Source organism: Oncorhynchus tshawytscha, linkage group LG29, assembly GCF_018296145.1.
Source record: "Oncorhynchus tshawytscha isolate Ot180627B linkage group LG29, Otsh_v2.0, whole genome shotgun sequence".
Classification (NCBI taxonomy): Eukaryota; Metazoa; Chordata; class Actinopteri; order Salmoniformes; family Salmonidae; genus Oncorhynchus; species Oncorhynchus tshawytscha.
Window position 1 is genome coordinate 23,209,641 of NC_056457.1, and position 22,711 is coordinate 23,232,351.

General features: G+C 45.9%; 2 protein-coding genes across 5 annotated transcripts in view; one reads left to right on the forward strand and one right to left on the reverse strand.

The window, feature by feature from the left end:
- The window catches only part of LOC112227719 (myb-related protein A-like), a 29,450-nt gene extending 16,666 nt beyond the window's left edge, over positions 1 to 12,784 (forward strand). For 3 of the 4 annotated variants that reach the window (XM_042308623.1, XM_042308625.1, XM_042308626.1), the window contains 8 exons: positions 146 to 484; positions 8,420 to 8,788; positions 8,921 to 9,060; positions 9,181 to 9,295; positions 9,418 to 9,531; positions 9,628 to 9,732; positions 9,855 to 10,046; positions 10,429 to 12,784. In XM_042308623.1, coding sequence (XP_042164557.1) covers positions 146 to 484; positions 8,420 to 8,788; positions 8,921 to 9,060; positions 9,181 to 9,295; positions 9,418 to 9,531; positions 9,628 to 9,732; positions 9,855 to 10,046; positions 10,429 to 10,560 — 1,506 coding nt within the window. In that variant the 3' untranslated portion in view covers positions 10,561 to 12,784. The remainder of the gene's footprint in view (positions 1 to 145; positions 485 to 8,419; positions 8,789 to 8,920; positions 9,061 to 9,180; positions 9,296 to 9,417; positions 9,532 to 9,627; positions 9,733 to 9,854; positions 10,047 to 10,428) is intronic. The other variant, XM_042308624.1, reaches the window with a different exon arrangement.
- A 1,632-nt stretch (positions 12,785 to 14,416) lies between these two features.
- On the reverse strand, positions 14,417 to 19,156 carry LOC112233630. Its single transcript, XM_024401392.2, has 5 exons — positions 18,965 to 19,156; positions 18,356 to 18,399; positions 17,609 to 17,779; positions 17,163 to 17,239; positions 14,417 to 16,411 (listed from the first exon to the last, which is right to left on the reverse strand). The coding sequence occupies exons 1-5, from the start codon at positions 19,032 to 19,034 to the stop codon at positions 16,153 to 16,155; spliced, it is 621 nt and encodes a 206-aa protein (XP_024257160.1). The 5' UTR covers positions 19,035 to 19,156; the 3' UTR covers positions 14,417 to 16,152.
- Between the last annotated feature and the right edge of the window lie 3,555 nt (positions 19,157 to 22,711).

A 22,711-nucleotide genomic window follows, 5' to 3' on the forward strand; every position in this document is an offset into this window, starting at 1 on the left:
CTTGTCGTCTAAACTTGATTGAACTTCCTTGAAACGTCATAACTTCATTCATTGGGTGTTTTCCGAATCCAGTCAGCCTTACTGACCTGGTTGGTGTTCAACCCCGGCATCAGCAGCACCCTAACCCCAGTCTCTTCTCTCTCAGAGTGTGGAGCATTACTCCAGCTGGGCAGACAGTGTGTCAGATGACACCATGACCACCAGCAGCAGCAGTCTGGAGGATCAGAGTGAGGGAGGCTGGAGGGGGCAGAGGAAGGCCAAGGGCCACCAGTGGAGCAGGCTGAGGGGGCTGGAGGGGGCAGAGGAAGGCCAAGGGCCACCAGTGGAGCTGGCGGAGGGGGGCTGGAGGCTGGCAGAGGAGGGTCAGCACCAGGTTCAGCGCCATGTTTCCCCCAGTAAGTTCCTGGCTGTGGAGGCTAGTTCTGTGCTCTCCACCCTGCAGACCATCCCCGAGTTCGCAGAGACCATGGAGCTCATCGACTCGGTGAGTGTGTAGATCAGACCCGGAGCCAAGATAAGGTGACTAGGGGGCAGATCAGACCCAGAGCCAGGATAAGGTGACTAGGGGGCAGATCAGACCCAGAGCCAGGATAAGGTGACTAGGGGGCAGATCAGACCCAGAGCCAGGATAAGGTGACTAGGGGGCAGATCAGACCCAGAGCCAGGATAAGGTGACTAGGGGCAGATCAGACCCAGAGCCAGGATAAGGTGACTAGGGGGCAGATCAAAGCCAGGATAAGGTGACTAAGGGGCAGATTAGAACCATAGCCAGGATAAAATGACTAGGGGGCAGATCAGACCCAGAGCCAGGATAAGATTACTATTTTGGCGGGTTCTTGCATTGGAATTATATTGAATTCTGCTTATATCACAGTAAACAAAGTATATATAAAGTATATATAAGTATAAAGTATATGTATAAATAGTTATATAAAATGTCTATAAAAATGATTGAGTGACAGGTTAGCACAAAATCAGTATCTCCGCTGTGCTGTATCAGCACAATGGACAGCTCCATTTTGGTAATGAATATAGGCTACAAGATAGATAGTGTGTAATAAGTGAGTTACCCTATGTACACACAGCTGTCTTACGAAAATAATGCAAACTAAATGCTGAAAGGAGTAACCTAGTTTTCCATGCATGCAAAACAAAAATACTGAATAGCAGTTTGGCTTAGAGTATGGACACAACTGCAAATGAGAACTAATGAATGTGAACAGAACAGCGATAACAAGTAGTAGGCCTAGTCAACAAAATATCAGATGGATAAAAGCATGACAGAATATATACTTAAGCTAGTTACATTTACCTTTATTTAACCAGGAAGGGCTCATTGAGATTTGAAATCTCTTTTTCAAGAGCGTGCTGGCCCTGATAGGCAGCACCGAGTCATTACACAATTACAGACAGACAACATGAACACTACAAGTCATCTAGTTAAACCTTAGAAGTCACAGGAGTGTAACGAAATCATATAACAGCAAATTTAAAACATTGACAGGTTAAGGAATCAGTGTTGTGCACTTGAGTGAGGACCCAAAAGCGGTTTAACAAAAACAGAGTCCTTTAATGTAAAAACACAGGGAAGACATAGATCCTCTTCAGATGTAGAAAATGGCAAAATAGACAACCCTCAGAGAGGGCGACAAATGAAACAGAAAGTCCTTCTGATATTTACAAAAGAGTCCCCTTCTTAGCAGCAGAGGAGAATAGCTGGGTTGCGGCGACAGACTGCTGGTCTCTCTGGGTAGGCGCGGGTCGTAGCGGACAGAGGTACCTGATCACACGTAGCATCAGAAGAACAGGCAGATTCCGACAGGATGGGACAAGGGTGAAGCAAACGAGACGATAGTTTGGTTCTGGCATGAGAAACTCAAACGAGAATCTGACAAAGAAAGAAGCAGGAACAGAGAGAGAAATAGAGACCTAATCAGAGGGAAAAAGGGAACAGGTGGGAAAAGGGTGAACGAGGTAGTTAGAGAAGATGAGGAACAGCTGGGGGAAGGAGAGGAAGAGAAGATAACCTAATACGACCAGCAGAGGGAAACGGAGTGAAGAGAAAGAACAGGAACAAGACATAATATGACAATACATGACAGTACCCCCCCACTCACCAAGCGCCTCCTGGCGCACTCGAGGAGGAAACCTGGCGGCAACGGAGGAAATCATCGATCAGCGAACGGTCCAGCACGTCCCGAGAGGGAACCCAACTCCTTTCCTCAGGACCGTACCCCTCCCAATCTACTAGGTACTGATGACCACGGCCCAGAGGACGTATGTCCAAAATCTTACGGACCCTGTAGATAGGTGCGCCCTCGACAAGGATGGGGGGGAAGACGAGCGGGGCGCGAAGAACGGGCTTAACACAGGAGACATGGAAGACCGGGTGGACGCGACGAAGATATCGCGGGAGAAGAAGTCGCACTGCGACAGGATTAATGATCTGAGAAATACGGAACGGACCAATGAACCGCGGGGTCAACTTGCGAGAAGCTGTCTTAAGGGGAAGGTTTTGAGTGGAGAGCCATACTCTCTGACCGCGACAATATCTAGGACTCTTAGTTCTACGCTTATTAGCGGCTCTCACAGTCTGCGCCCTATAACGGCAAAGTGCAGACCTGACCCTCTTCCAGGTGCGCTCACAACGTTGGACAAAAGCCTGAGCGGAGGGGACGCAGGACTCGGCGAGCTGAGACGAGAACAGCGGAGGCTGGTACCCGAGGCTACTCTGAAAAGGAGATAGACTGGTCGCAGACGAAGGAAGCGAGTTGTGGGCGTATTCTGCCCAGGGGAGCTGTTCTGACCAAGACGCAGGGTTACGAAAAGAAATACTGCGTAAGATGCGACCAATAGTCTGATTGGCCCGTTCTGCTTGACCGTTAGACTGAGGGTGAAAGCCGGAAGAGAGACTGACGGAAGCTCCAATCAAACGGCAAAACTCCCTCCAAAATTGAGACGTGAATTGCGGACCCCTGTCAGAAACGACGTCTGACGGAAGGCCATGAATTCTGAAAACATTCTCAATGATGATTTGTGCCGTTTCTTTAGCAGAAGGGAGCTTAGCGAGGGGAATAAAATGAGCCGCCTTAGAGAACCTATCGACAACCGTAAGAATAACAGTCTTCCCCGCTGACGAAGGCAGTCCGGTGATAAAATCTAAGGCGATGTGAGACCACGGTCGAGAGGGAATGGGAAGCGGTCTGAGACGGCCGGCAGGAGGGGAGTTACCGGACTTAGTCTGCGCGCAGACCGAACAAGCAGCCACGAAATGACGCGTGTCACGCTCCCGAGTGGGCCACCAAAAACGCTGGCGAATGGAAGCAAGCGTACCCCGAACGCCGGGGTGGCCGGCTAACTTGGCAGAGTGAGCCCACTGAAGAACGGCCAGACGAGTAGGAACGGGAACGAAAAGAAGGTTCCTAGGACAAGCGCGCGGCGACGGAGTGTGAGTGAGTGCTTGCTTTACCTGCCTCTCAATTCCCCAGACAGTCAACCCGACAACACGCCCCTCAGGGAGAATCCCCTCGGGGTCGGTGGAGACTACTGAAGAACTGAAGAGACGAGATAAAGCATCAGGCTTGGTGTTCTTAGAGCCCGGACGAAAAGAAATTACGAACTCGAAACGAGCGAAAAACAGCACCCAACGAGCCTGACGCGCATTAAGTCGTTTGGCAGAACGGATGTACTCAAGGTTCCTATGGTCAGTCCAAACGACAAAAGGAACGGTCGCCCCCTCCAACCACTGTCGCCATTCGCCTAGGGCTAAGCGGATGGCGAGCAGTTCGCGGTTTCCCACATCATAGTTACGTTCCGACGGCGACAGGCGATGAGAAAAATACGCGCCAGGGTGGACCTTGTCGTCAGAGAGGGAGCGCTGAGAAAGAATGGCTCCCACGCCCACCTCTGACGCGTCAACCTCGACAACGAACTGTCTAGAGACGTCAGGTGTAACAAGGATAGGTGCGGATGTAAAACGATTCTTGAGAAGATCAAAAGCTCCCTGGGCGGAATCGGACCACTTAAAGCACGTCTTGACAGAAGTAAGGGCTGTGAGGGGAGCTGCCACCTGACCGAAATTACGGATGAAACGACGATAGAAATTCGCGAAGCCGAGAAAGCGCTGCAGCTCGACGCGTGACTTAGGAACGGGCCAATCAATGACAGCTTGGACCTTAGCGGGATCCATCTTAATGCCTTCAGCGGAAATAACAGAACCGAGAAATGTGACGGAGGAGGCATGAAAAGTGCACTTCTCAGCCTTCACATAAAGACAATTCTCTAAAAGGCGCTGGAGGACACGTCGAACGTGCTGAACATGAATCTGGAGTGACGGTGAAAAAAATCAGGATATCGTCAAGGTAAACGAAAACAAAGATGTTCAGCATGTCTCTCAGGACGTCATTTACTAATGCCTGAAAGACAGCTGGAGCGTTTGCGAGGCCGAAAGGAAGAACCCGGTATTCAAAGTGCCCTAACGGAGTGTTAAACGCCGTTTTCCACTCGTCCCCCTCCCTGACGCGCACGAGATGGTAAGCGTTACGAAGGTCCAACTTAGTGAAAAACCTGGCTCCCTGCAGGATCTCGAAGGCTGAAGACATAAGAGGAAGCGGATAACGATTCTTAACTGTTATGTCATTCAGCCCTCGATAATCTATGCAGGGGCGCAGGGACCCATCCTTCTTCTTAACAAAAAAAAACCCCGCTCCGGCGGGAGAGGAGGAGGGGACTATGGTACCGGCGTCGAGAGCTACAGACAAATAATCTTCGAGAGCCTTACGTTCGGGAGCCGACAGAGAGTATAGTCTACCCCGGGGGGATGGTTCCTGGAAGGAGATCAATACTACAATCATACGACCGGTGCGGAGGAAGAGAGGTGGCCCTGGACCGACTGAACACCGTGCGCAGATCGTGATATTCCTCCGGCACCCTCGTCAAATCACCAGGCTCCTCCTGTGAAGAAGAGACAGAGGAAACAGGAGGGATAGCAGACATTAAACATTTCACATGACAAGAGACGTTCCAGGAGAGGATAGAATTACTAGACCAATTAATAGAAGGATTATGACAAACTAGCCAGGGATGACCCAAAACAACAGGTGTAAAAGGTGAACGAAAAATTAAAAAGGAAATGGTTTCGCTATGATTACCAGAGACAGTGAGGGTTAAAGGTAGCGTTTCACGCTGAATCCTGGGGAGAGAACTCCCATCCAGAGCGAACAAGGCCGTGGGCTCCTTTAACTGTCTGAGAGGAATGTCATGTTCCCGAGCCCAGGTCTCGTCCATAAAACAGCCCTCCGCCCCAGAGTCTATCAAGGCGCTGCAGGAAGCTGACGAACCGGTCCAGCGTAGATGGGCCGACAAGGTAGTGCAGGATCTTGAAGGAGAGACCAGAGTAGTAGCGCTCACCAGTAGCCCTCCTCTTACTGATGAGCTCTGGCTTTTACTGGACATGAAGTGACAAAATGACCAGCGGAACCGCAATAGAGACAGAGGCGGTTGGTGATTCTCCGTTCCCTCTCCTTAGTCGAGATGCGGATACCCCCAGCTGCATAGGCTCAGCACCCGAGCCGGCGGAGGAAGATGGTAGTGATGCGGGAGGGGGGCAACGGAGAACGCGAGCTCCTTTCCCCGAGCTCGGTGACGAAGATCAACCCGTCGCTCTATGCGAATAGCGAGTTCAATCAAGGAATCCACGCTGGAAGGAACCTCCCGGGAGAGAATCTCATCCTTTACCTCAGCGCGGAGACCCTCCAGAAAACGAGCGAGCAAAGCCGGCTCGTTCCAGTCACTGGAGGCAGCAAGAGTGCGAAACGCAATAGAGTAATCTGTTATGGATCGATTACCTTGACATAGGGAAGACAGGACCCTGGAAGCTTCCTCCCCAAAAACAGAATGATCAAAAACCCGTATCATCTCCTCCTTAAAGTCCTGATACTGGTTAGTACACTCAGCCCTCGCCTCCCAGATAGCCGTGCCCCACTCACGAGCCCGTCCAGTAAGGAGAGATATGACGTAGGCGATACGAGCTGTGCTCCTGGAGTAAGTGTTGGGCTGAGAGAAAACACAATATCACACTGGGTGAGGAACGAGCGGCATTCAGTGGCCTCCCCAGAGTAACACGGCGGGTTATTGATTCTGGGCTCCGGAGATTCGGAAGCCCTGGAAGTGGCCGGTGGATCGAGGCGGAGATGGTGAACCTGTCTTGTGAGGTCGGAGACTTGGGCGGTCAGGGTCTCAACGGCATGTCGAGCAACAGACAATTCCTGCTCGTGTCTGCCTAGCATCGCTCCCTGGATCTCGACGGCTGAGTGGAAAGGATCCGAAATCGCTGGGTCCATTCTTGGTCAGATTCTTCTGTTGTGCACTTGAGTGAGGACCCAAAAGCGGTTTAACAAAAACAGAGTCCTTTAATGTAAAAACACAGGGAAGACATAGATCCTCTTCAGATGTAGAAAATGGCAAAATAGACAACCCTCAGAGAGGGCGACAAATGAAACAGAAAGTCCTTCTGATATTTACAAAAGAGTCCCCTTCTTAGCAGCAGAGGAGAATAGCTGGGTTGCGGCGACAGACTGCTGGTCTCTCTGGGTAGGCGCGGGTCGTAGCGGACAGAGGTACCTGATCACACGTAGCATCAGAAGAACAGGCAGATTCCGACAGGATGGGACAAGGGTGAAGCAAACGAGACGATAGTTTGGTTCTGGCATGAGAAACTCAAACGAGAATCTGACAAAGAAAGAAGCAGGAACAGAGAGAGAAATAGAGACCTAATCAGAGGGAAAAAGGGAACAGGTGGGAAAAGGGTGAACGAGGTAGTTAGAGAAGATGAGGAACAGCTGGGGGAAGGAGAGGAAGAGAAGGTAACCTAATACGACCAGCAGAGGGAAACGGAGTGAAGAGAAAGAACAGGAACAAGACATAATATGACAATACATGACAATCAGGCTCAAAATCCTTCATCAATGATTTAAAAACACCACTCGGGACATGTTCTTCCAGTTGAAAACTATTTTGTAAGGCGTTCCAAATGGATGGCGCAAATGACATAAAAGCCCTTTTACCAAATTCAGTTCGGACATTTGGAACAGTTTAGCAGGATAAAGTCTTGTGAACGAAGAGACAACCCACCACATTTCTGAGGAATAAAAATGGCTTTGTAAATAAAGGTATAAAGCCTACGAGTGACTAGAGAAGACCAGCCAACCCTGGTATATAAAGTGCAGTGGTGCGTAAGGGTTTTGTAGTTAAAAATAAATCCTAACACTCCATGGTAAAGGGTGTCAATTGATCTCAAACACTGAGCGGATGCATTCATATATAAAATATATGTAAACAAGCACAGTAAAGGCAAATGGAGATCCAAATAACCAAAACACAGCCTCCTACAGTGAGATGCAGCCATGCACAGCTGTCTCGTCAAATAAATTAACCAATAGGGCCACTTCAAACATGGAAAATCATGGCGCTCATGAGTTCAGAAACACATTGTGATATGGCACAATACACTTCTGTGGATCAAATTCCACCCACATAAGCAATGCCAGCCTACCATGAACATGTTTCCAATAGAGTACAGTTCCTTTTACAACCACAAAAACTAATAGGCTACCAAGAAAACCAATAGGCTACCAATAAAACCAATAGGCTACCATGAAAACCAATAGGCTGCCAAGAAAACCAATAGGCTAGCAAGAAAACCAATAGGCTACCATGAAAACCAATAGGCTACCATGAAAACCAATAGGCTGCCAAGAAAACCAATAGGCTGCCAAGACAACCAATAGGCTACATTGAAAACCAATAGGCTATCCTGGCGGCACTTGTAGAAGGCTGTGTAGGCTTTGCACTCAGCAGCATCATCGCTGCTGGGCTTGGCGGCGGCCTCGTGGTTTGATGCTGCTGCTCATCGTTCTCCTTCTTAAGCTTTGTCTGGGTGCTTTGGCAAAGCCAATTTCTGATATCATTTGTGGCAGACAACCTGGTTAGAGCTAGCTAAATAGGCTAAGGCTAATAACACTAACGGTTTTTACAGCTAGCTAAGAAGCTAACTAAACTCTGTAGTGGTGGGGCGTGAGGCAGAGTTGAGTGAAGCAGCTTCAACGATAAACCTGAAGGAGTCAAACCTAAACTCCCCAGTGGCTTTCCATAGCCCCCTACACACACCGCAGCGCTCTGTCCATTGTGCTGACACAGCGCAGCGGAGATACAGATTTTTCACCAACCTGTCACTCAATAATTTTTATATAGAGACATAATACTAAAACTGAGATGGCACAAATTTCAACTGATGGGGCTAAGCCCTCTTTTTTCCCCCTTGTGGAGCAGGGCCCGGTGTAGATGTGTGTGTACAGTATATGGCTGTGTGTGTTTATATATACCAGACCCAGAGCATGAATGTATTGAAAATCCATTGTAGATGTGTCTGGCTCTACAGGACCCTATGACGTGGAGCGAGGCGGCCAGCTTCGACGTGTCTGAGGCGACGACCCCCCCGAAACAAACACAGGGGAGCTACGTACCCCAGGGGAGGACCACAGCGGGAATGAGGTATACCATTGACCCCTCCAACGACATCTCAACAAAGCACCGTGCCCCCATGAGTCAGCGGAAAGTCCACACCCCGAACAACGTGCCCAGACCAGGCCTGCCGTCCCTGGGGAGGAGGAAGAGGACAGAGAGGGTGGACCAGTCACCTGATAGGAGCCGTGCGACCTTCTTAGAGTCACCCAGCATCAACTCGCCCAAGAACACCCCCACAAAAGCACGGCCTTTCACCCTCTCCCAGGCAAGATGCTAGAAATGTGCTCAAGCTAAGGCATGATGGTGCAACGCGTCTGTCTCTGGCAAAATAGCTTCTCTTTATAGTCCCCCTTTCTTATCTCCCCTCTCTAACTGTTGTGATCATGTTGTCCTCCAGTTCTTCAACACATCAGGAGGAGAGCATCTGAGCCTGGACAACCCTGCTCTGACCTCTACCCCGGTCTGTGGCCAGAACTATCTCCTCAACACACCCTTCCAGAAAGAGACCACGCCCAAACACCAGAAAGAGAATATGGGGTAAGCGAGTTACAGGTTCCTCCATATTTTCACATTTGATTCATTCAGTGTGTGTGTTTGATGTATTGATCTGATCATTTTGGCAGGTGTTGTAAGAATATCTCTCTTTGTCTCACTCAGTTTCAGGACCCCTAAGATTCATAAGACCATAATGGTTCCGACTCCCAGAACTCCTACTCCATTTAAGAACGCCCTGGCCGCCCAGGAGAAGATGCATGGGCCGCTAAAGATGGTGGTAAGTGTGAAGTTAGTCTAGCTGTGTGTATTTATAATTCACTGTGTGTTCTTATGAGTGTGTGTACTTTGTTACTGTGCTCATATTAATGTGTGTTATGTGTGTGTGTGTGTCTATCTCAGCCCCAGCCCCTGGCCTTTCTGGAGGAAGATATCAGGGAGGTGCTGAAGCAGGAGATAGGATCAGACATCTTCACCAGAGAACCACAACCAGACTTCAGGACATGGAAACATGATGTAGGTGTTCATATAACCATGTACAACTAAACTTTTCATGACCTCTGTTTGACTTGGTATCCAGTCTAACCACAACCTTGTCCCTGACCCTCCCAGGTGGATGGCCCAGCCAGGAAGGTGCGTAAGTCCCTGGTGCTGGACTCCTGGGGGAAAGACTGTCTTAACGTCCAGCTATACCAGGACCAGCTCAATAATGCACTGGTGGGTTCTGGGATATAATCAATCAGACTAATCAGTCAACCAACCAACTAATCAATCAATTCATCAGTCAACCAATGAACCAACCAACTAATCAATGTCTACCCGTCCTTGCCCCCCTCCAGGTCCCAGAGGAGAGTTTGTTAACCAGCTCCTTATTGATGACCCCACTCCCGGAGAGAGACAGAGAGGAGCGCCCCTGCCCCCCCTCGTCTGGGAAGGAGGGGTCCTGTGGCCCCGGGCGCCACCTTCCCAGCCCCCGCAAGAGGAAGAACCCCCCCTCGGTCAGAATTTCCCACCACGATTCACCTGGACAGGTACACACAGACACCTCTCTTTGGTGTAACTCCTAACTACCCTTTAAAAAACAAAGCAACACATTTCATTATAAAACAACACATTTCACTGACCCTATCTGGTGTATGTAGAGAGAAAAAAACTTTTAAAAAACAACAACATTTAAGTAAATACTAACTTGACATTATTTCTCCTCAGGCGATATATATATAATGATAGGGAGAGGGGAAAGGTCCCTCCAAATTGGACAGTAAATTAGGTACAGCTGGTCCCTTGTCAAAGAAACCTGCCAACTTTTCAGTGAACATTTTTTAATTGAGCATCAAGGTCTTGGTTGTGAGAAGGGGATAGACTAATGCGTTGAGATGCGGGAGAGAAAAGTTCTCTCTTCTTCTCCTGCAGGTCAACAACCAGTGGGAAGCAGTGGTTTATGGGAAGACGGAGGACCAGCGGATTATGACAGAGCAGGCCCGGCAGTACCTGAGTAGCACCTACACGTCCACCGGCTGCACCTCGAGGGCGCTTGTGCTCTGAGACCTACGTCCTCACACACTACATCTGTCCACGCTCCTTCTCATAACATACTTAACATACTTAGACAATCTGGTGTAGATCTACTCAAATCATTTAGACATTTGTGTATTGATAAGATCGGTAACTGAACACTGTGTACCACAGAATACTTTACAGAAAGGGTAAGACTGTCCTTTTTCTGGGTCACACTGCCCAGTTGTCCTAAATTGCTTTGTTTGTCTTTTGAATACCACCAGCCGTTGACCTCCTAGCCATGTAACAGGGTTGTACAATACTCGATTTCCTGCACTAGTTTATAATGTGTTAAAACTGAACAACCTGCACATACAGTAAGTAGCAAGCTGTAGAAATAGTTGTTGTATTACTACTGTAGCAGTGACTGCTTATGAGTTTCATATTGTTAATATATTGTTTAAACAAAAATGAAAAAATACATTTTATGATGTAACATTACATGTATATGTATATTCAGCTTGTTTGTAGAACTACCCTGTACTGCTAAACCTGTTGTTATGAAGTCTTGAGAGAGAAAGAGAGGAGAGAGAGAGAGAGAGCTGTCAGTATTGCACTACTGAGTAGGGGTTGGCTGCAGAGAAACGGTCAGTGTTGAGGAGGTAACTGGATAGTACAATGAAGTTTCCATTCCAAGGCCATACTTCCCTTTAGCAGTCTCAAATTGAGACTTTTGTTGAATGTATTTCATAGCTTGAAACTGCGAAGAAACTCAAAATGGAAGGGTACCTTTTTTGTTCATTTGTTTGTTTTTATCTTATTTTATTTATTATCTGTTCTCTAAAACGTAGATATTAATATAAGTGTAAATTGAACACAAAGTTTCCATTGAGAAATGTACCTTTGCTGACAGACAGTCTAAAACCCTTCTGAAACCCTTTGACCTATAAGGTCAGTTCTACCACACTGAACCTAGATCAGAATCCAGTTGTCATGTTTGGTACAGACACATAGCGCTCATGTCATCAGTGTGCTAAAGCAAGCATTTTAGTTGAGGTTCTATTTATTCAATGTTTACTAATTTATTTATTTCAAAAAAATTGAAAAATAAATGATCAAATAATGATATTTTCTTTCTATCAGAAAAAGGATTGGGCTACCTTTCAACTCATTTCTACGAATTAGACATAACAAGCGAACATGCACTACCACTAATCTCTTTCATTCAGTCATTGTTTTAACTATCCGATTTAGTTAATAACCATTGTATAGTGACATCACCAAGTTGTTGATATTGGTAGAACAGTTTCCCCTGGAATCAGAGTTTCTTTGTATTCTCCATAGTAGTAGCAGGATTCCGTCTCCAACCTCTAATAGACAAATTGCACTTTTCTCATCGTTTAAGTGTTTTGTTCATTTGTTTGTTGTGTGTTTTGTTTGTTTCATTTATTTAAATCTAGTGCCATTGGATGAATGTGTCACGACATGTGACTATTAAACACTGACATACAGATGTAAAGACAGAGCTGTTTAAAATCCATTGTTTATAAGTAATAATTACAAGTACAACACAAGATATTCAACATACAATGAAAGATGAAGCTTTTACGTCTTTGTGTGACAATGCGGTCTTCTATGGCTCTGATTGGTTGCCTCTATAATAATAGGGATGCAGCAGAGTATCTATGGTCCCTGTGGTGATGGTGGGTGTCATTTGTTCCGACAGTCTTCCAGCTGTTTAGAATCTAGATTATAATGGGGATTATCCAGCATTAAGTGTGTTTGAGAATAAGAAGGGAATCTCCTCAGGAGAGATCAAGTGGAAAGATCATGTATGTTCACCCTCTCTGAACTCCACAGAACCACACTTTCTGAACTTTCTTATTTTCCGACATCTAACAGCTACAGTAAATATGGATATATGGTTGTTCTCTGTTCTGTCGGTTGGTTTTGACTTCAGTATGTTTTGTTTGTAACATGTTTATACGTAACACTTGGACATCTAACTCTAGGTTATAAGGGAATTGAGTATATTTATAGTAGCAGTTGTTGTCATAATCATGCATGAACAATAAGCAATACGTTGAACTTTTCAGTGATCATGTTTTTACTACAACTACAATAATCACAGACGTAACACTTCCATTATGTCATTTTCAAAGTTTACTGTATTTTCTGCTGAAATCATAACCAGGTACCATAGAATTCCCACCAACTGCCATTGTAACCATGTACTTAATATGTAATAATAATAAAATGTTATTGCATTGCGTTTGTGGTTCTTTGTCATTGTGTTATGTAACAGCAATATGATGTTATGATCTTGGTGCACCTCTCTTTAACACTGCAGTCTTATTCACATTAAACCTCATCCAAATACCTTCTTCTATCCCTGTTCCCTCCAGTGGAAGGACTCTTCTGTTCCCTGTCCAGTCCTGTCAGGTCCTTATGGCAGTAGATTAACAGTATCTGTGTATATGTTGCCTGTGGTGTGTGTCAGCTTGGCCTGGGTTCACCATGGACACAATCCCCCTTCCGTGTGTGTGTGGCGGTGTGCTGTCAGCTTGGCCTGGGGTCTGTGACACGAGTCCCCCTCCGGCAGGACAAGAGGCCTCTCCACAGGGTCAGCTGCTGGCCCTAAAGACGCCCAGTCACCCGTGACTTAATGCCCCCGGGCGCTATTGTCCCCAGGGCCTGTTGCTTTTACAGACCCATTCACTCAATTGCCCCCAAGAGGAGGGGCACAAGGCCTGGCGACTTGCCTTCTGCTGGGGCAGCATCAACAGTACAGACAAACGCGCACGCAAATATCCACTAGATCAATCTGTTTCTTGTCTGGGCAGGACTTGAGCTATTGTTGCTTTCAGATGGTCTGGACTGGCTTGAGACATGTCAAAGGCTTACTGCCTCTTAATTGGTTGTTGGCATCAGCCTGTAAAGCCTTGTGTTTACTGAGTGTATTGTTTTGGTCCTGCACAGGGCACTCCTTATTGACTTAGCTTGGCCACACATGCACCTGTTGGGTATCAGTACAGACATGTGTACTATACAGACGTGTGTACTATACAGACGTGTGTACTATACAGTGTATTGACAGGAATCTATTTTAGTAGTACTGTAGCACATCAATCAATGGGTAAAGCATTTATTGATTTTAGAGAAGTATGTTTTACTTCAAATATATATATACTGTTTCAAGTCATTATGTTGTACAGTGCTCAAACTTTGCTGTGTGAATTGGTGTTCAATGCAGAGAGGGTCCCTCCCCCTCCTGTATTTCCCCTACACACACACACACACACACACACACACACACACACACACACATACTGCCACTGCCAGCCTTTGTGTATGCCAGACAGCAGATGGCAGCCATTATAGCACTGACAGGGCAGTCATCTGGCAGGCACCCTGTTGGTGTCCTGCTGAACACACAGCACCACTGAGGGGATGAGACACTTTAGGCGGGAAAACCAAATTGTGTGTGTGTGTTTTGGTCCCTTTCTGCTGTAAATAGGTCCTAGGTCTCCAGTTCCCCCGTGTATGTTAGTGCTGTGAGGTTAAACAGGCTCACTAATGAACAGCGGTACCTAACTGGTATACTAGAGGAGCCTGCTGCCTGACTACACTTTTAGCAACAAACAACAGATTCACAATGAGGGGCGATACAATACATTGGACTGGGTTGGTCTGTGTGGTTTGCGTTTCTTTCTGGGTGTATCTGAGGTGTAACTTGTGTGTGTGTGTGTGTGTGTGTGTGTGTGTGTGTGTGTGTGTGTGTGTGTGTGTGTGTGTGTGTGTGTGTGTGTGTGTGTGTGTGTGTGTGTGTGTGTGTGTGTGTGTGTGTGTGTGTGTGTGTGCTTAGTCAAGGTTTCCTGGTTGAATGGGCATGGAAGACAGTGTATGAGGGGTACAGACTGTGTTCACTGGGGGTGGGGCAGGGCTCAGCACTCTCCTGCATAGCATCTGCTGCTCCACAGGTGAGGAGGGGAAAGAACAGGTGTCAGGCAGGTGAACATCCCCCCTCTACACACACACCAGCCCTCTGGACCTCTAGCCTCTATGAGAGTAGGGCCTCTGTCACTCTGTGTGTAGCTGTCACTGTCCCCACTGGATGTCAACCACAATAATCCACATAGCAAGGCTTTATTCCAGGAGTTAGAGAGAGGCAGAGTTTGACCCTGGATTAGAGATAATTAAAGCACTGATTGAATGAATGAATGGATGAAGGAGAGTAGAGAGAGGAGAGGCCAGTCAGAGGGGGAAAGCTTCTCCTCTCTCAGAGGCGCTAAGCCTTTCTCAGCAGATGGCTGTGGCGGCCAGGCCTCCAGCATCAAACATCCTATATCACATACTAAGAAATCAGGAAGATGTGCGAAGGAACACCAAGATGTTGGAAAACTGTTCAGACACTATTTCTGCTTCCATCTTCAACAACACAGAGGTTCAGACTGACCATGCAACTAGTCATAAATTACAGGACGGCTTTTGGCTTTGGTGTTTTTTTTTAAACGCTTACCTTTTTAACCAGCATTCCCTGTAGTTCGCATTACTGCTTGCTAGTGCCATAATCTCACATATCAGGCGGGGATATGGTCCTTGTTAGAATAGATCTGATCTAAGTTTATCAATGGACACATCACTGGGCTGGTGGATGTGGTGTCTAAATCTAATAGAGGTCAAGGTTAGGATTAGGATTAGAGAGTTGGAGCTTTAGTCCTTCCAAAGGATACATTCCACAGCGTTGCCCTTTCAAAGGATACATTCTACAGCGTACTCCAGTCGTGGCCATGCTGGGAGGTACCACTGAAGACTGTGTTGAGCCCAGAGAGAGAGAGCTGTTTTACCATTGCCTGGGCAACCTTCACAATAATGATGCCATTTCCTTTGGCAGTGCCTTTCAACACGCCTCAATCACACATCCTCTCACTTCGCAGGGCTTTTTTCAGTTCCGTTGAATGGAAGACTCTTGCCGTGGTACATGCTGTAGTGGAATATGTTACTAACTAGAATTAAGGGATATCAGCCGCAAGTACGGGTTTGATTATTTTTTATGAAAAATACATTCTTGGCTGATGTTGGGTTTAACACAAATGAAATTGAACAATTTATAGTCAAAAGGAAATATATCAATGATTTAGTGCTGCTCTGGAACGTCATAGTTGCAGAGAATACAGCCTAATATGGATGACAACATGGAACAGAAAGCTCAGGCAGACTCATGGAACAGAAAGCTCAAGCAGACTCATGGAACATTATTTGGCTGAAGTAAACACAGTTAGCTTCATAAAATATAGTCATAAATCTGATCCCCCTATTCAACCCTTCAATTTACGGCTTGCTTAATGTCACATCTTAATCCCGGAAAATGTATATACGGTACACCATTGATATTTCTTAAACACTTTACAGAGGAGGCAGGGAAGTAGTTACCCTCACTCCAGCTCTCCAATGATGCAGCCAGCAGTTCAGTCATAGACTAGCATTAGTGATGTAACTATGGCAACCCTACCTGGCCCCATTGGGGGTGGGCACAAAATGTAGTCACTTTTCGCTATACCCAATCTCCTCCTCTCTCCTCCCTCCTTTCCCCTCTTGTGCCTGTTTCTCTCCCCACACACCACCGTCCATCGTAGCATCTTAGTCGGCCATGTAGCCCGTGTTGCTGGACCCATGACAATCACTCCTCCGACGGTGCTTGGATAGGATCCTGTGGAGGAAACTTGGGGAGCTGTGTGCCTGTGGCTGGGGTTGGGGCAGGGGCTGGGGCAGCCTGTTAGGGAGAGAGATCTGGGACTTCAGTATCAGGATGGGGCCCTCTCTCTCCCCCTCGGCCCCCTCCGGCCCCCCTCCTGCCGCTGCTCTGCTGGCTCTGCGGAGGGCCTGCAGCCTGAGTGCGCTGGAGAACAAAGAAGACACAACAAACACAAAGGACATGTTTATTCCCGCTGACCCAAATTCCAGCGCTCAGCGCAGACAAGACAAGCGCAGGGCTGTTCAGGGGGCTCGCTCTGGTGTGTGTGTGTGTGTGTGTGTGTGCGTGCGTGCGTGTGTGTGTGTGTGTGTGTGTGTGTGCAGGCTGTTGCAGCTCAAGGAGCTACGTTCACCTCTACACACATTAGGAGGGGCCTAAGTCACACGGCACAACTAAAATGTATAATCTTGGATCATCTCTAAAACAACATCCAACTACTGTTTACATTTCCACGTTCACTGAGGGCACTTCAGTCAGATTATACAGACAGTTCTGTTCCACTGTTTGACATTATGAAACACAATATTTTTTGAGGGAAAGAGGGAGCCCTCATCTACTCCCCTGAACACAGGTCTGTGACTGTGAGCCCCCACTGTGTGAGGGAGCAGCAGTGCAGTGAGTGGGAATTGATCAGGGAGGGAGGGGTGGGGGGTAATCTGTGTGCTTTGTCAACTAATGAGGGATGAGAGGGGCCACCTGTTCAGGGTGCGCTGGGCGGAGGGGAACTGGAGGAGGTGGAGGCAGTGAGGGGTGTGTGTGTGTGGGGAGCAGCTGCTGGGGTGTGTGTATGAGTTGTGTACACGCACTTGTGGAGGGGGGTTTGATTGAGGATAGTGTGTGTTTGTGTCTTTCTGAGTGTGTATCTGTGTGTGTGTTTTGGGCGCGTTGCTCTCACCCAGTACCACCTGCATACGTGGCCGGAGCTGAACCCCGTCTCGCTAAGCGGTGGACGTCTTTAGCTGGCTCATCGTCCTAACAACACAAACAGAGGTGTGTCAATGACAGGGTGGGATTACTGCTGGGACTGTTCTGTATTGCTATCCCTCTGTCCTGTCAAAAACTCAGGTATGCTATTCTAACCAGACATACTTCTCTGTAAATCAGCAGAGCTATTCTTTATGAATAGTAGGGGTGGGCAATCTTATATCTGCGAGCAGTGCAAGGGCATACGAGGTGTGTATGCAGGCTTTTGTTCCAGCCAAGCACCAACACGATTGATTTAACTAATTCAAGTCTTGATTGATGACTATAAATAGAATAGAGTAGAAATAGAGCCTTGTTACACACAGAGACGGAATGTTGCTTTTGCCTAGCATAAGACAATTTCCACTAGCCACTAACCTGGTGGCTCAGCTCCACAACATGCGAGGCCGGGAAGTATCCCTGCTGTCCGTTTTGCAGCCGCCCAAACCACCGGGCCTCATCATCTTTACACAGAACCAGGATGAACTCCCCCCGGGTCAGCGCCAGCTCATCTGGCCAGTGGGGCTTGTAGCTGCGCTTTACCACCATCTAGTGGATTAATCGAGAAATGCAACTTCAATACATTTTATATGTAACAAGACAGATGCAGTATTTGAGCACATGCAGCGGTGTTCCTTATGTCTGTCACAGTATATGCTTGTCTATGCAGTAAGTTTATATGATATATCATGACATGTCCAATTCATTGTTCCATTCCTCAGCTCATTCACATTGAGTCTATGCCTGAATGAATGAAGAGGATTAGGTGGCTGGCTAAAACTCTATGGATTACCTGGCTCACAGTTATAAAGAAACCCAATCACCTGCTGTTCTCCATGATCTGTTCTCTTTAGTCTCATGGTAATGAATGACATAACAGACAGCATCTAATTTGAACTAACTAATGCAATTGTCTCTACAGACAAGTGTAGCTGGAGACACAAAAACAATCTACATTAGATGTCTCATGCTTGCATGAACAGAATCCAGGGGATATGAGGGTGAATTGCGGAGCAAATCTACCAATTGTATCAACAAGTTGAATTCATCCAAGCATATTTTCATTCAACATAGTTAATAAATATTGAGGATCTGAGAGTGAGCATTAACAGGAAAATAACTTGCCTGGTCAGCCTCTGCCTGTCTGAATTGGCATCGTCCCCGGTGAACTGGTAAACAAGGAGAGATGAATCAGCAAAAAATAGCTCCCATCACAAAGAACTATAGCAAAGCATCAGGGGAGGAAAAGTTGGTGGAAAAAAGAACAACATGATTCTAGATGTATTTCAGTCTGCCATCAATACCCAGGGACCATACAGTATGCAAAATAAACAACTGCAGTATACACTACAAATCAAATGGAATGGAATTTTAATCATCATTGAAAAGTCAATATCATGAATCTTAATAATTACAATAATGTGCTAATAATTACAATAATGTGCTAATTATGTGCTGCACACACACAAGTTAAGCGCCGCACTTTCAAAAAAAGATGGCAGTTTTGAAACTGCAGTAACAGTGCAGTAACTACAGTCAACTGTGTTACTTTGGATGCAGTAATTGCAGCATCTTTTTTTCAGAAGGGTGTATTTCCTTGCCAAGCTTCTCCCATCTAGCCCACTGCAGATACCCATATACATTTATAGATATATACACACACACACACATATCTATATCTCTATCTATATATGCATAGTGATGTAAGCAGCAACTTGCTACTGTGCTACTCACCTTGTGGGGAGAGGACAGTGGTAAAGACTTCAAAGTGCTCATTCTGCTGCCTGTAGATGTTGCTCTGCATGCTGACTGAATGACTTAGGACCTAAGTCATACACACTGACTAACTGACTAAGCAACCCAGTCTCTCATTAACTATGTACTCTATGTACAACTAGGCAGTTATGCACTGATGTGTCTGCACCCTCTCTCTGCCTTAAATAAACCAGGTGACTAATCCACTGCAGCACTTACTGGAACCCCCCACCCCCTGCGTAAGCATATATCCAGAAACACAAACAAAGTTAAGCAGAAACAAACACACACACATACGTTACATAATTCAAGCAAATTGTGACTGGCAGATTTATTCGGGCATGATCTCCATCTAGTTTTTTAAAAATCACTTTGGTGCCATTTTCACAAGCATGTGGCATATTTTCGCAACTCTAAGCAAAGAAATCTAAACAGACCATCAAAATGACACATTTTCAAAACTCTAAGCACACTTTCAATTGACTGAGAACAACAAACAAATTCACAAAGTCACTTGTTCGCTGCACCAAATCACTCTTCCAATTTAGATACATATTCAATATAAGTATCTGCTTTTTAAAATGCAGTATTCACTTACTTTTGATACAATTTTATTGTAATTTGTTAACAATACAATGAACAATCACTTCATCAATCTGCAAAAAATAATAACTACTGCACCAAAATGATTGTACATCCAAGTGTACAAAACATTAGAGACACCTGCTCTTTCCATGACAGACTGACCAGGTGAATCCAGGTGATAATTACACTACATGGCCAAAACTACGTGGACACCTGCTCGTCGAACATCTCATTACAAAATCATGGGCTTTAATATGGAGTTGGTCCTCTCTTTGCTGATATGACAGCCTCCACTCTTCTGGGAAGAGGTTCCACTAGATGTTGGAACATTGCTGCAGGGACTTGCTTCCATTCAGCCACAAGAGCATTAGTGAGGTCGGGCACTTATGTTGGGCGATTGGGCCTGGCTCGCAGTCGGCAGTCCAATTCATTCCGAAGGTGTTCGATGGGGTTGAGGTCAAGGCTCTGTACAGGCCAGTTTGTACAGGCCAGTCAAGTCCACACCGACCTCGACAAATCATTTCTTTATGGACCTCGCTTTGTGCACGGGGGCATTGTCATGCTGAAACAGGAAAGGGCCTTCCCCAAGCTGTTGCCACAAAGTTGGAAGCACAGAATTGTCTAGAATGTCATTGTATTGCTGTAGCATTAAGATTTCCCTTCACTGGAACTAAGGGGCCTGAACCATAAAAAACAGCCCCAGACTATTATTCCTCCTCCCCCAAACATTACAGTTGGCCCCCTGCATTGGGGCAGGTCTTCCGGCATCCACTAAACCCAGATTTGTCCTTCTGACTGCTAGATGGTGAAGCGTGATTCATCACACCAGAGAATGTGTCTCCACTGCTCCAGAGTCCAATGGTGGCAAGCTTTACACCACTCCAGCTGACGCTTGGCATTGCGCATGGTGATTTTAGTCTAGGCTGCTTGGCAATGGAAACCCATTTTGTGAAGCTCCCGACAAACAGCCCTTGTGCCGACGTTGCTTCCAGAGGCAGTTTGGAACTCGGTAGTGAGTGTTGCAACCGAGGACATACCATTTTTTACACGATATGCGTTTCAGCACTCTGCAATGCCGTTCTGTGAGCTTGTGTGGCCTACCACTTTGCGGCTGAGCCGTTCTTGCTCCTAGACGTTTCCACTTCACAATAACAGCACTTACAGTTGACCAGGGCCATTTTTTACTAACTGGCTTTTTGGAAACGTGGCATCCTATGACGGTGCCACGTTGAAAGTCACTGAGCTCTTCAGTACAGGCCATTCTACTACCAATGTTTGTCTATGGAGATTGCATGGCTGTGTGCCTGATTTTATACGCCTGTCAGCAATGGGTGTGGCTGAAGAGACAAATCCACCAAATTGATGGCCATGTAGTGTATGATCCCTTATTGATGTCACTTGTTAAATCCACTTCAATCAGTGTAGATGAAGGGAAGGAGATAGGTTAAATCATTATTTTTAAACCTTGGGGTTCTTGGTCACCTCCCTGAACAAGGAACTTTTCCCGCAATTGCCCAGTTTGGCCGGGTGGCCAGCGCTTGGAAGAGTTTTGGTGGTTCCAAACTCCTTCCGTTTAAGAATGATGGAGGTTACTGTGTTCTTCGGGACATTTAATGCTGCAGACATTTTTTGGTACCCTTCCCCAGATCTGTGCCTCGACACAATCCAGTCTCGGAGCTCAACGGACAATTCCTCTGACATGCACTGTCAACTGGGGGACCTTATATAGACAGGTGTGTGTCTTTCCAAATCATGTCCAATCAATTGAATTTATCACAGGTGGACTCCAATCAATTGAATGCATCACACGTGGACTCCAAGTTGTAGAAACATCTCAAAGATGATGAATGGAAACAGGATGCACCTGAGCTCAATTTCCAGTCTCATAGCAAAGGGTCTGAATATCTATGTAAAAAAGGTATTTGTTTTTTTATTTTTAATACATTTGCTAACATTTCTAAAAACCTTTTTTCCCTTTGTCATATGGGATATTGGTTGTAGATTGATGAGGAAAACATTTAATTTAATCCATTTTAGGATAAGGCTGTAACGTAACAAAATGGATAAAAAGTCGAGGTCTGAATACTTTCCGAATGCTTTACAGAAATAACCGTTCTGAAATGTCTACCTTGTATTTTTTGCTATTAGATGAAATGTTAGTTAAAATGGTGTGCCTATCATTATCTGATGTATTGGGGACTAAACTAAATGTTCTCATGGTATTTCACAGAAAACGTTGTTTTTGCATGAATGACTCAGGGGTGAAAGATATGTGAAACCCCAATGAATGCACAATCAAAGGTTCTGAACATAAGATTGGAGGCATTACAAGTGTTATCTGTTTAGAATTTTGTACTAAGAGTTTTGAAAATATACCACGTACATCTGAAAAATGTGCCAAGGAGATATATGCCATTTAGGAGACATCCAAAGTGACTTTCAATCTTCTGTGTATACATTATAGTTCTTGACAACATTATAGTGCTTGACAACATCATAGTTCTTGACAACATTATAGTTCTTGACAACATTATAGTGCTTGACAACATTATAGTTCTTGACAACATTATAGTTCTTGACAACATTATGGTGCTTGACTGCATTATGGTGCTTGACTGCATTAGGTTCTTGACAACATTATGGTGCTTGACTACATTAGGGTGCTTGACTGCATTAGGTTCTTGACAACATTATGGTGCTTGACTGCATTAGGTTCTTGACAACATTATGGTGCTTGACTACATTAGGGTGCTTGACTGCATTACGGTGCTTGACTACATTAGGTTCTTGACAACATTATGGTGCTTGACTACATTAGGGTGCTTGACTGCATTACGGTGCTTGACTACATTAGGGTGCTTGACTGCATTACTGTTCTTGACTACATTATGGTGATTGACTACATTATGGTGCTTGACTACATTATGGTGCTTGACTACATTATGGTGCTTAACTACATTATGGTGCTTGACAACATTACGGTGCTTGACTACATTATGGTGCTTGACTACATTATGGTGCTTGACAACATTACGGTGCTTGACAACATTATGGTGCTTAACTACATTATGGTGCTTAACTACATTATGGTGCTTGACAACATTACGGTGCTTGACTACATTATGGTGCTTAACTACATTA

What these genes read in the sequence shown, in the direction of transcription:
- LOC112233630 (XM_024401392.2), bottom strand. Translation starts at nt 19,034, where the DNA reads ATGCAGAGCAACATCTACAGGCAGCAGAATGAGCACTTTGAAGTCTTT. An exon ending in GACAGGCAGAGGCTGACCAG is followed by an intron (nt 17,780 to 18,355) that starts GCAAGTTATTTT and finishes TTAATCCACTAG; the next exon opens with ATGGTGGTAAAGCGCAGCTA. An exon ending in TTGTGGAGCTGAGCCACCAG is followed by an intron (nt 17,240 to 17,608) that starts GTTAGTGGCTAG and finishes TTGTGTTGTTAG; the next exon opens with GACGATGAGCCAGCTAAAGA.